The sequence below is a fragment of the Solanum tuberosum genome, unplaced genomic scaffold (assembly GCF_000226075.1).
Source record: "Solanum tuberosum cultivar DM 1-3 516 R44 unplaced genomic scaffold, SolTub_3.0 scf00176, whole genome shotgun sequence".
Lineage (NCBI taxonomy): Eukaryota > Viridiplantae > Streptophyta > Magnoliopsida > Solanales > Solanaceae > Solanum > Solanum tuberosum.
In genome coordinates this window covers 445399-458834 of record NW_006239100.1, presented here as the reverse complement: position 1 = coordinate 458834, position 13436 = coordinate 445399, and the positions used below count along the sequence as shown (strand labels likewise).

General features: G+C 33.7%; 1 protein-coding gene and 1 long non-coding RNA gene across 4 annotated transcripts in view; both read left to right on the top strand.

Moving 5' to 3' along the window:
• Positions 1 to 6852, top strand: part of LOC102589243 (uncharacterized) — an 11174-nt gene extending 4322 nt beyond the window's left edge. Inside the window, exons 1-6 of one of the 3 annotated variants that reach the window (XM_015311799.1) lie at positions 2101 to 2139; positions 2232 to 2319; positions 3236 to 3761; positions 4040 to 4109; positions 6611 to 6669; positions 6763 to 6852. In XM_015311799.1, the coding sequence (XP_015167285.1) occupies positions 2117 to 2139; positions 2232 to 2319; positions 3236 to 3761; positions 4040 to 4109; positions 6611 to 6635 (732 nt within the window). In that variant the 5' untranslated portion in view covers positions 2101 to 2116 and the 3' untranslated portion in view covers positions 6636 to 6669; positions 6763 to 6852. Of the gene's footprint in view, positions 1 to 2100; positions 2140 to 2231; positions 2320 to 3235; positions 3950 to 4039; positions 4114 to 6608; positions 6670 to 6762 lie in introns of those variants that run through there. The other 2 variants (XM_015311800.1, XR_001474298.1) reach the window with 2 other exon arrangements.
• Positions 6853 to 9493: 2641 nt separating this feature from the next.
• LOC107061871 (uncharacterized) lies at positions 9494 to 12521 on the top strand. Its single transcript, XR_001474297.1, has 3 exons — positions 9494 to 9524; positions 9611 to 9902; positions 12239 to 12521. It is a non-coding gene; the product is annotated as an uncharacterized lncRNA (long non-coding RNA).
• Positions 12522 to 13436: the final 915 nt, after the last annotated feature.

Below are 13436 nucleotides of genomic sequence, written 5' to 3'. Positions count from 1 at the left end.
GTCTCCATACTTGGTACTTAATTGTGCTAATTCCATATTTCTCTATTTTCTACAAGTGTAGGTTCCGGAAAGTAAGCGGGTTCTATAGTAAACTTGGAACTTGAAGTTCTTCCAAGATCTTGTGGTATGTCCTCATATGTCGAGGACAAGACTTTTCTATTCTAGTTTTATGATAAGGTTCTTGTAATAGACTTAATAGACTTCTTTTGATTGTAAAGGGCCGTGTCCCTAGTATGTTTTCACGTTTATGTCTAAGATGGCTAAGAGACTTAGTAGTCCGCTTGTGTACTTTTGAATGATGTTTTAAAAGTGACCTTTGAGTCTTATGGGATTTTATTTAAAAAGTTTTTAATTCCGCACTATTTTACATATCTAATGTGATGAATGCTAAGGGCTTGTATGAGACCTCCGAGAGGTCGAATACGCATGTTACGACTTGGGGATGCTCTCGGGTCGTGACAATGAGGCATCCAGTTGATTCAATGGCATGGAAAAAATTTGATGAGCTTCACCCATCTTTTGTTGTTGAGCCTCGTAATGTACAACTTGGACTTGCTAGTGATGGTTTCCAACCATTTGGAATGTCAAAAACTCCGTACAACATTTGGCCCATGGTACTTATTCCCTATAATTTGCCACCTTGGCTTTGCATGAAGCAAGAGAACTTTATTTTGTCAATGCTTATACCTGGCCCAGAGAGGCCTGGTGATGCAATTGATGTCTATCTGCAACCTTTGATAGATGAGTTGAATGAATTATGGAAAAGTGGAGTCGAGACATTCGATGCATCAACTAGAAAGAATTTTACGTTAAATGCATATTTGTTGTGGACCATTAATGACTTTCCAGCATATGGAAATTTGTCTGGATGGAGTACAAAGGAAAATTGGCTTGCCCATGTTGCAATAAAAAAACACACTATACAAGGCTAATTAATGGCCAAAAGCAGTGTTATATGGGCCATAGATGCTATCTTCCTCTTAGTCACAAATGGAGAAATTATAAAGCGTCATTTGATAACACTATTGAGCATAGGCTACCGCCTGAAATGTTGTCCGGTGATGATGTACTTGATCAGGTTGCTGATTTAGATGGGTTGCCATTAACAAAGGATCCAGAGAAGAAGATTAAGATATCACACAAGAAAAGGGGTGATAATTGGAATAAGAAAAGTATATTCTTTGATCTTCGTTATTGGAAAACCTTATTGTTGCGACATAATCTTGATGTGATGCACATTTAAAAGAATATATGTGATAGTATTTTGGGGACAATCTTAGATGTCAAAGGGAAAACAAAAGACACCTTGAGTACTCGATTGGATTTACAACAAATGAAAATACGAAAAGAATTGCATCCAATACAAAATGGAGATAAATAAGAGTTGCCAGCATCATCTTACACATTATCTGATGAAGATAAGAAGAAGTTTTTCAAATTTTTGAAGAATTTAAAGGTCCCAGATGGATTTTCCTCAAATATTTCTCAATGTGTCAACCTTAAGGATAAAAAATTTCAGGATTAAAAATTCATGATTGTCATATAATTCTACAACATTTACTCCCTCTTGCCATGCGTGGTATGCTTTGCAAATCCGTGTCTGAACCACTTATTGAGTTATCTATTTTTTTCAAAATGCTTGGAGCAAAATGTTTGAGCGTAGAGGAGTTGGAACAAATAGAAGCTCAAATACCAATAACATTGTGCAAGTTAGAAAAGGTGTTCCCTCCTGCATTTTTTGATGTCATGGTGCACTTGTCTATTCATCTACCCAATGAAGCTAAGATTGCTGGACCAATTCAATAATGATGGATGTATCCAACAGAGAGATACCTACACTTTTTGAAGTGTTTTATTGGTAATATGGCTCACCCTGAAGGTTCGATTGCAGAGGGATATATAACAGTTGAATGTATGACTTTATGTTCAAGGTATTTAAATACAATAAAGACAAAGTTTAATTGTCCAGAGAGAAATTATGATGGTGGTGTAATTGAATTTGAGGGTGGTTTGACAATATTTTGTGAACTTGGAAAGAGTTTAAAGGGTAGCACACTAGACAAACTTGATTCAAACGATATGGAGGACACACATTTTTATATTTTGAAGAACTGTGATGAAAATTCAACCATTTCTCGAGTAAGTATTGATTTTAATCTAATAAATTTTATTTTATACCTTATCTATATGTTTAATTTAAAATAACATGTAAAACTTCAATTCTTTGTTAGAGAATTTTCACAAATTTATAGTGAGACGTCTCAACAAAGTTCAGATGTGGAGTGGAATAGAAAATTCATTAGTTGGTTACAAAAAAAGGTGAGTAGAAATTAATCAGTTTTCTTAAATCAAGTATGTAAATATTGTTTTCTAAAAAGCTATTTGATGTTTTTAGGTTGCAGAATTATACAAACATGATGATAGTAAGAGAATGGAAGATTTGCTATCTCTATCACGTGGCCTATGCCATATGTCACAAGATTCAAAGGCCATATTGTTAATGGATATAGGTTTCATGTGAATGAGTATGATCAATATTTGAAAACTCAAAATTGTGGAGTGGTTGTAGTAGGTGAGACCGGTGAAGAGCAAAACCATATGGATTACTATGGCGAGTTAACCGAGGTTCTTGAATTACAATTTGTTGGGGGAAGAAGAGTGATTTTATTCCGATGTATGTGGTTTGATGTGTATGATCAAACGAGGGGAGTTAAAACGGATGAACATGGATTTGTAAGTGTTAACCGTCGGCGATATTTGAAAATAAATGAGCCATTTGTATTAGCTAGCGAAGCATCACAAGTATTTTAGGCTATCGATCATTCCAATAAAGGTTGGCACATAGTACAAAAGGTTCAACCTCGTGATTCTTTTGATAATTTGGAAAAAAAGGATGATGACTTAGAAGAGTTAGATAACTTTACACAAGTGAAAAGAAAAAGAACTCATTAAGGTTTGGAGCTTTGTCATGCTTTCCTTTACTTTATTAATTTTTTTATGGTTATGATTCTTTATAGTATTTCTATTAAAATTTGTTTGATGCACTTGGTCTTTAATGTTATCTTGATCTTACTATAGTAGTAATGGTTCATGTTAGGAACCTATGTTACATTTACATCTGTCTCTTTTCTGAATGCATTTTCAATTCACATTTATTCTTATGAAAAACTTCCTAACCTATTTGAACTTTTGTTTGGAAGACTTTGCTCTTATTTTTTTTTTTTGTATTAACTAGGTTGACATGAATCCCTCAATAACTCTGAAGTATGAAATGGGACAAGCTTCAAAAATTCCCAAGCATGAACTCATTCAGCCAGGTGCCTTAGCAAAAGGACTAGGTCAAAGTTTGAAATCTATGAGCACTATTAGAGTTAATGCTGAACGAAGGACTCCAATTGCCAAAAATAGAAGTTACTATACATCAACTTCTAAGTTGAATAAGATAGCAGATAATAGTTTCCATGTGCATCCTTGTTTTGAGGAAAAGGAAGACAATGCTCCCCTCTATCAAGAAGCTGAAATGAATCAATACACTTTGACCAGTGATGCAAGGGGTCAGGGACAAAGCTTAAGGATTAATGCTGAAAAAAGGACTATGATTGGCGAAAATAGAAATACTACAACAACTTCTAGTCAAAATAAGCCAGCAAAGAAAAGTATCCCTGTGCCTCCTGATTTTAATCCAATGGAAGACAATGACACCCTCTTTCTAGAAACGGAAGTGACTCGAGATACTCAAAGAAGTGATCATTTGCAAAAGAGTTAGTTTGGTTAATCTGTTTGATCAAGAAATTCTACTTAGCTTTCTCTACTTAATCTCCTTTCTATTCTTTTTGTTACTAATGGGAATAAATTTCTTATTTTGGTTGACTTCCATCAAAATTTGCAGGTCCTTTTGAATTCGGTAAGTCCAAAAAAGTGATTGAAGTGCCTCGAGTTGCCCAAAGAAGTGATACTACTATTTTATTTTATTTGTGCAATTTCTTTCTGTTAGTTGAGTTGAAGTCTTGATTTTTTTTACTTGCACTTAAATTTGCAGGTTCGTTTGAATCTAGAAAAGCAAAAGAAGTGGTTGGAGTGGCTCAAGGTTCCAAGGGAAATCAAAATAGAAAGTATGTTCTTGTTGTTACCTATAAAGCAGCAAACAAATTATCTATGACTCGCTTCCCTAGGAAATAGATATGTTAGTATATGAGTTATGACCAGGGCCGACTCAACAACATTGGGGGCCTAAAGCGAAATTTAAGAGAGGGGCCCTAAATTTTATTTTCATCATATGTACTTTTATTTAAAATATACTTTTCTAGCTATTTCAGATGCAAAGTTATTAAGTATTGTTTTATAATCAATTTATTTTAATAATTCCTTTTCAAATGATAATATAGCTAATTCAGTCAATCTATCTTGAGACATTGTTGATCTTAAAGAAAATTTAATCAATTTTAATTTCGAACGAAGAAAAATTTGGTTGAGGCAATGGTTATGAACTGTTAACACAATATGTGTATTTGGAAAAGAATCAAATCTTTTATTTGATTGAGTATTTTCATTACATCATTATCTTCTACTTGTATTGTTTATCTTTAACACTTTTACTTCAAAAAATAAATCTAAACCATCAATTCAGAATAACTAGTATGTGTTAAAGAAAGTTCAAGGTTAAGACAATATTTTTAAAAAAAATTCATCATCTAGTAATCTCAATATTTTACCACTAAATAAGAAATCAAAAATATTTTTATATGCTTCAATTGGTTCAAATCTATTTTAAAGTGAAAAAATAGTTTGATCTACTCTACATATATAATGTAATCAACTCTACAGATTCTTCGAGGGACTTAGTGATTTCGTTATCCATATTTTCATCAAATTGTTTCTTACGAAAATTATATTTGTATTCATGTCATATGCAATTTCTTTAGTAGAAATCATAGCACTTATAGTACATATAATTTTTTTTTTTAAAACAATATATATAAGTAATTATTTTTTAAAAATGGGGGCCCCAAAAAATATGGGGCCCCAAGCGATGGCTTTAGTGGCCTAGGGGTTAAGACAACCCTGTATATGACTAGCATTTTCAGGAACAAGGACCTTCGAGAAAAGTACAATATTAGTAGTTATTTGTCTCAGTAACTCTCCATTCTGGAAGAATTGCAATCTTGCTTCAGCAACATCTTTCTTAGATTGTGTCCATTCCCCTTTCTGTATTACATTTTGTTTTTTGTGGGGATTCTCACATTTGTTCTGCATGCTTTGTCTAGTTGTTCCTTGGTTTGGAACTGTGGATTGGTACCTCTCAAAGGCAAAGGAAATTTAGTGATCCAATAGCATGGTATTTTGGATATTCTGTCTTACAATCTTATAGAGACCAAACCATTTTATACATTAATAATTTCAGAACTTGACACCTAAAACATAACTACTGGATCATTCTCCGGATTCTTTCAATTATTTAGCTCTAACACAATATACACAAGCAAGTAGTTGTCATTTGGTTTGGAACTGTGAATGGGTACTTGTCGAAAACCAGATAAAATGTTATTTTGCATATTTGGTCTTATAGATCTAAAACGACCAGACCATTGTATACAGTAATAATTTCAGAACTTGACATCTAAAACATAACTACTGGATCATTCTCCAGATTCTTTTGATTATTTAGCGCTAATGATCAATTTATATCAAAGAGCATAGTTGACTACTTTAAAATTTACAGGTCCAGTTGGATATGATAAGCCATAAAAAATGACTGAAGTGTATCAAGATGTTCAGAGAAGTGACACTAGTATATATTACTTTCTTTTGTGTAATTCTTTGTTGTTGTTAGTTGGCTTGAAGTTTTATTTCATTTTATTATTATAATTTGCAAGTCTATTAAAGTCTAAAAAGGAAAAAAAAGTGATTGAAGTGGCTGAAGATGCTATGAGAAATGAAACTAGTATATATTTTCTTTCGTGTGATATTTTCTTTTCTTGATGTTACTGGTAAAATAGCCGAAAAGTTATTTTTCCTATGTATTTGACATCTGATGCTTCATTATGTTTTTTTTTCACTAGTCCTAACCATATTAACCTTCACCAATTCTTGATTCATCAATTGTGATTTCTGAATGAACGTTTCTAAAAATTGAAAGTCAGTGATTTGAGATCTTAAGCTTTCCAATATTTATTCCACTGCTAGTTGCCCCTTTCTGTATCACAATTTTTTTGGCAACTTGAGGCCTTATCTCTTGCAATGGGCAATGTTCTGCCTGTTTTGTCTAGTTGTGACTTGGCTTGGAACTGTGCTGTGGAATCACATGGATAAAAGAAATACAGTTGTGGGGATTCTCACATTTGTTCTGCATGCTTTGTCTAGTTGTCTCTTGGTTTGGAACTGTGGATTGGTACCTCTCAAAGGAGAAGGAAATTTAGTGACCTGATAGCATGGTATTTTGGATATTTGTCTTACATTCTTATAGAGACCAGACTATTGTATACATTAATAATTTCAGAACTTGACACCTAAAACGTAACTACTGGATCATTCTCCAAATTCCTTTGATTATTTGGCGCTAATGATCAATTTATATCAAAGAGCATAGTTGACTTGCTTTAAACTTTGCAAGTCCAGTTGGATATGATAAGGCATAAAAAATGACTGAAGTGTATCGAGATGTTCAGAGAAGTGATACTAGTATATATTACTTTCTTTTGAGTAATTCTTTGTTGTTGTTAGTTGGCTTGAAGTTTTATTTTGTTTTAATATTATAATTTGCAGGTCTATTAAAGTCTAAAAAGGCTAAGAAAGTGATTGAAGTGGCTGAAGATGCTACGAGAAATGAAACTAGTATGTATTTTCTTCCGTGTGATATTTTCTTTTCTTGATGTTACTTGTAAAATAGCTGAAAAATTATTTTTCCTATGTATTTGACATCTGATGCTTCATTATGTTTTTTTTCACTAGTCCTAACCATATTAACCTTCACCGATTCTTGATTCATCAATTGTGATTTTCTGAATGAAAGTTTCTAAAAATTAAAAGTCACTGATTTGGGATCTTAAGCTTTCCAAAATTTATTTCACTGCTAGTTGCCCCTTTCTGTATCACATTTTTTTGGCAACTTGAGGCCTTATCTCTTGCAATGGGCTATGTTCTGCCCGTTTTGTCTAGTTGTCACTTGGTTTGGAACTATGGATGTGTACTTGTCGAAAACCAGATAGAATGTTATTTTGCATATTTGGTCTTATAGATCTAAAAAGACCAGACCATTGTATACAGTAGTAATTTCAAAAGTTGACACCTAAAACTTAACTACTGGAGTATTCTCCAGATTCTTTTGATGGTTTAGCACTACAGATCAAATTTATATCAAAGAGCATAGTTGACTTACTTAAAATTTTGCAGGTCCAAGTGAATATGATAGGACAACCAAGGTGAGGGGAACAAACATTTATAAGAAAGTTTTGCGATTAAGACCTGGAGAAAAGTTAAAAGTCACTTTCTATCAAAATCATGTCGTTGGGCCGAATCACACCTCATTTACAAGACACTTAGGTTTGCTAGTTCGTGATCGTAATATGTGCCCATTGCGGGTACACTCATGGATGGATATCGAAGAGCACAAACTTGAGCATATGTGGGCAACTGTTACAGTAAGAATTACAACATTACTCTCTTTTATTTTCGCTAACTTGAAACCGTTGCTACTATAACAACAATATTTTTCCCCTCTTCTTCTTGCGTTTGTTTAGAGTATATTATGGTGTTGCCTTTGTTTACACCTTATTATGGTCTTTGTTTAAGAATAGCTATTACCAAAACAAACAAAAAAATTCCCCCCTCAGTCTTACTATTCACTCTATATTTAGTCTCCTAAGTGAAATCTGACACCTCGCGGCACCCATTGTGTTTGCAGAATAAATGTTCTAGCTCTCACCTCTTTTTTATCTGTACAATTGCAAAACTTGTATTCACAGTTATGCCCCTAATATCTTCCAATTCCTGGCTTTCCATGTGTGGTAAATCATTACATCCCATATTGCTACCTAGACTTCCTGTTATGTTTGCTTCCATTTCTTTCTTCTACACAATTTCAAACTTTGTGGGACATCCTTCTAAATCATTTGTACCTCTGTCTAGTTAGCCAGAATATGTCGTAATCCATTCACACTCGGTGTTGAGGAATTTCTACTACCCCTGTTAAACATACACAACAATTTGCATCTTGCACCTGCATGTTCAGTGTCATCATTCGAGTCTTCGTAAGCAACTTGTTCTAGTTTGCCAACCAGAGGATAAATTTAATTATGCTTTGGTTGCATAAATTTTGTCCAAGTAAGATATGCTTCCCAAAGACTGGTCTGGACCCCTATAACTCCTTAACTCCTGGTGGCTGATTACGTACGTTTCTACTCTTTGTTCAACTTGTTACTTTCTTCTTTTGGTTACTAATCAACCATCCCACGTGTTTAGTAGATGTTAACTTTTCTTCCAGTAGCAACAACAATCTATAGGTGGTATGTGATCTCATATATTGCCATATTACTTCATATACACTGCATGTGTCCATGTTACCCAGAGGATGTCTAGTTATTCTGAAACCTTATATATAGTAGTTTGCCAACAGAAGCTTCATTCCATTTCATACATCCCTTAACCTTTAGTCCTCAAAAATTATATATGGGAGGCACACCTTATCCCAAACAGTAAAAGGTGTCTTTCTATGATCTGGAGTACCTCCTCATATAAAGTTCTTACATAGTTGACATGTAAGATCAACCCTTCAATCCATTAATCAAGAACATTAACTTGCAATCAAAGGTGTCTTTCTCTGATTCTGATGATATTTTTCTCTATTTCAAGAAAAGTTTGACTGTGATAACATGAATGATCAAAGAGATAATGTTTTGCAACATATGAGAAAGCTTTGGAACAATTGGAGAGGATCGGTGCACAAGAATATGAAATCCAAGTCATTGCATGAGGTTCTAAAAGATGTGCCAATAGGAGTAGACAAGAATGATTGGGAATGGTTGGTCAAGGAACATTTTTTATCTAAAAAGTTTAAGGTATGATTGCATAGCTATTGATTAATATCATTTTATTTCCAAGTCACATATGATTACTGTTTTTGGAATAGTTCTTTTGATTAAATGATTTCATTGTGATCAAGAGGATGCAAAGTAGTTACAAAAGTTAATTTAAGAATAAAAATAGAATCATTAAACAAGCTTGTGATAATTTCAGCTTGTGTTGTTATTGCAGGAATCAAGTACAAGAAACACAATCAACAAGTCTAAGTTGTGTATGCCTCATCGTACGGGTAGCAAGCCTATAAGAGAGATTATTTATGAACTGGTAAATAAATCATGAAACCCTACGAGGAAACCTCCTTTTTGTATAAAAGATCTTATAGTACTTACTTTTTTTATTGTTAAGGGAGGCAAAGATGGTAATCCACCAAACATGGCAACTATCTTCTTTGAGACTCGTTAAAAAGGGAAATGAGTCTTGTCGAACCCGAAACCAATGAAAAATATGTATAGTTTATCGATAAATTTCATTTAAACATTTTCTCTCTAGATTGATTCAAGTGAAATATTTTAAACATTCTTGTATTTTATAGGCTGAAATTCAAGAGCTTGTACAATCTGAACCGTCTCTTACTAATATTGAGGTAGTGGAACGGTGCTTTGGACTTCAATGCAAAAGTCATGCAGTTGGATTTGGTGGTGGGATAACCACTAAGGAGTTGAAAGGTGGTAGTACTTCTAAGGCTGTGTTGTTGGAAGAACTGAAAACAACTCGAAAAGAAAAGGAATCACTACAAAAGCGTATTGATATTCTAGAGAGTAAATATGATCGCCTTGAAAGTATAGTGGTTCGTCAGCATCCATCACGTTCATCACCTCCACCAGGTTAGCAAACTTTTCATTAGCTATTCCATGATGTGTATTTTTCAATGAATTTAGTAATGTCATTAACAAATGCTCATCTTTGATAAGGGCTTTGCTAATGCAGTGGTCTGTCTTTCTATGATAAGTTTATTTTAGAGGGTAGACAGTCTTTAGTTGTACTACTTTCCATGATGAACGAGACTACATGGATTTTAGAGGGTAGACTGTCTTTAGTTGTACTACTTTCCATGATGAACGAGACTACATGCTTATAGAATTATGCATATCTCTGTTTTAATCAGGATGTATTCCTTTGTTCTGAACTGAGTTCCTTTCCTGCATGTTCACCTTAGTAGTTGTGTTGCGTGTTAAATCTTTACTGTGTTATACTTTTAGAATAATGATCTTAAACTTGTTGAACTTTCTGAATTGTGTAAATGCGAAAGATGGTTATCTCATTTTAGTTTATCTCCATAATAAGGTTCACAGTAGATTAATACTATTTTCATCGATACATTTCTTATACTGTTGGATGTTTGTTTCTTGGTAATCATAATATTTTTTGGTTAGCTGGAGTTTTCATTCATAACCAAACTATTTAGTACAAACAAAGCAGTGATGGCCTAACTGCTATATATCATTCTAGCCTATCCATATTACTACTCATTATGACATACAAAGCAAGAATAATTTATGTTTATTACACTGTAAAAATGCCTAGGGATACAAATTTAGATTTTGAAGTACAGGCAACCAGTTTGCCTTTTGCTAGCCGCGGAGATGAATATGCGTCACGACCTCCCTCAAGACCATGTCTAGGCACATTCTTTCCTTTTTGGAATCTAATTTTGTTCCTTCTCTCTATATAACATAGACTAGCATGACAAACACACTAGTAGAAATTTTGGCTCGTCCTACACTCTTTTTGCAATATCACTGATCCCAGCCCATTGTATTCTATGGTAAAAAATAACCCTGTGAAATCCCAACCAGCTGCACAGTCTACCCCATAAAAGTCTGATCAAAATTTTCCCCTGTTTTACTACAAAACACACAGTCATGTGGCACTTGTATACCAATTTTTTCAAGCATGTCTACTTTTGCTAGTCTTCTTTGGACAGCCAGCCACATAATAAACTTGAACCTAGGGTGCACTCCATGTTGCAAGGTAATACTTTTCTACTCGAGTCTGGGAAATATGGTCATGAGATAGGTATATATACATCTTCTAAGTAGAGAACTTGCCTCCCCTCTGTACCTTTGCAAACTCAGCCATCAAAGCACCCTAACTAGTTTGTCCTTGTAACAATACATCTCCAGACCCCAATATATTCCTCACTATCCATAATGATGCAGATTTAGGTATGAGGACAGTTTCAATCTCCCTTCTTTTGATAAAATAATTGTGTACCCATCAGATCCATAGAGAGTCCTTTCTCACTACATTCTGCAATTGATAATTAAGTATTAGCATATAACTTTATTTAGTTCTATGATATTGAATAACCTGCAGCATGTGGTTTGCATATTGTTTCCCATGACACCAATGCTCTTCTGGACATTGTTATTGTCCGTGTCCATAAGAAGGTCGTGTAGGTTTGTTCTATATCCTTGATCACTTTCTTGGGTAGAAGCTACATCTATCTAATAAAAGTTTGGTTGTGCAGTAGCTCTAACACAACAAACACAAGCAACTCTACAGGTTATATCTTCCATTGTAGCCTCATTCTTCTCAAAACCTTTAGTATTCCTGTCCTTCAAATTAAACTGCATAAATGAATTATGTGTAGTCTAGTTCAATAGTTGGGCCTGGTGGCTTTCTCCAAATGCTAAGACATTGTTGGATCCTCTTTTCAGCATTATAGATGATGTATGGAACATACATTGTACATTTGCTTCTAAAATGAGAGAGATAATTGATATTGATATGAATTAATTTCTTTATAAAACAACTTGTAACAAGTCAAACATGTTGGCTCTTGTATAAAAATGATATTCTTCACTTGGACTAAATGATAGCAATCTGGAAAAAGACTTAGAATGCTTTTTATGTTGCTTTTAAGCCATAGAATATTTTCTAACATCAACTGATCAACCTTACTAGACGAGAGAATGAATAGTATCCCATGCATTTTCTTACTATCCATGAAGCTTGTCTCTTGTGTTATAAATTAGTATCCCATGCATTTCCCCTTTTGGTTGAGTTTTTTTTATAGCTTTCTTTGTGTATATATAATATTGTGTTGAATGATTTGGGCTCTTTGGTGATTAAATGATTGATTTATGCTTTAAAAGTTATATGTTATAGCTATCCGGCATTCTGTTACGAATTGACCTCAATTTTTTTTTTTTAACAGATGAAGAATGTGATGAAAATTAAAGGACGTGTTGTTGAAGAATTGTGGAGCTAGCTGAAAAGAAAGATTATATTTTTATTGTTGGTGTAGATCTAGAGACGTTTGAACCTATATATGCAACTATTTCATTTTCTCAATTTTTAGGATTCGATAGATGCCGAACATGTCTGTTTTATAATATTTATGTCGAACATCTATGTTATTTAGATCTTAAGTTGAACATGTATGTTTTTTAGATATTGTGTTGAACACATATTTATATGTAAGTTTTTCAGTATGTTTTCGTTCATGGCAAAACAATTATGAAATTTTATATTAAATTTTTTATGGCTTGTGAAAAAAAAGAAATGATACTAAGATCCGGAACTGCTTGAGGATAAAAACTATATATAATTATTTGAAACTAAATTTGTGAAACAAACATGGTAATTAAATTTATTAAAATCAACGAAAGGAATTTAAACTTGGTCGGTAAAAGTAATGTAATCAATGAAAGAATCTGACAAATAAAAGTACTTGTAACGACTAGTTCAACGACCAAATGACCATCAATGAAGGGAATTTGTGGTCGTTGTTAGTAAATGTAGCGACCGGATTTATCGTTATCGCTAAGTAGTATCTAACGACCGGCTATGCAATCCGTTCGTTAACCTCTAACGACGGAGCTTTTAACGACCGGTGACAACCATTTTTTGCCCGGTCGTTATAGACCTTTAACGACTGGATATGGACTTTTAACGATCGGATTTCCTTTCGTAAAAAGTCATTTTTCTTGTACTTAGTATAGATGGGATTATGGGATTTTATCTATGCATTGCACAAGTATGACTTTGGGTTACTTGAGAGATGGTTCTATCATGCTATGATGATCTATATGTTGAATATGCTTGTGACTTATGCTTTTATACTAATGTGCATGATGATTCTTAAACTTTATAAAGTGCACGCTTTTCAACTAAAATGTCCCTTTTTAGCATGATTTCATGATTTTATGCATGGCTATCATACTTAGTGCATTTTTGTACTAACCCATATTTTCCCCCAAGTGTAGGGATTGGCACTCAATTTGGTTTCATTTTGTGGCTAGAGCTTGGAATTGATCATTCTCCTTACTAGTTGATGAGTCCTCATGATTCGAGGACGTATGAGTCATTTGTAGTTTCTTTCTAGTATTTCATTTTCGGATTATGTTGAAAGG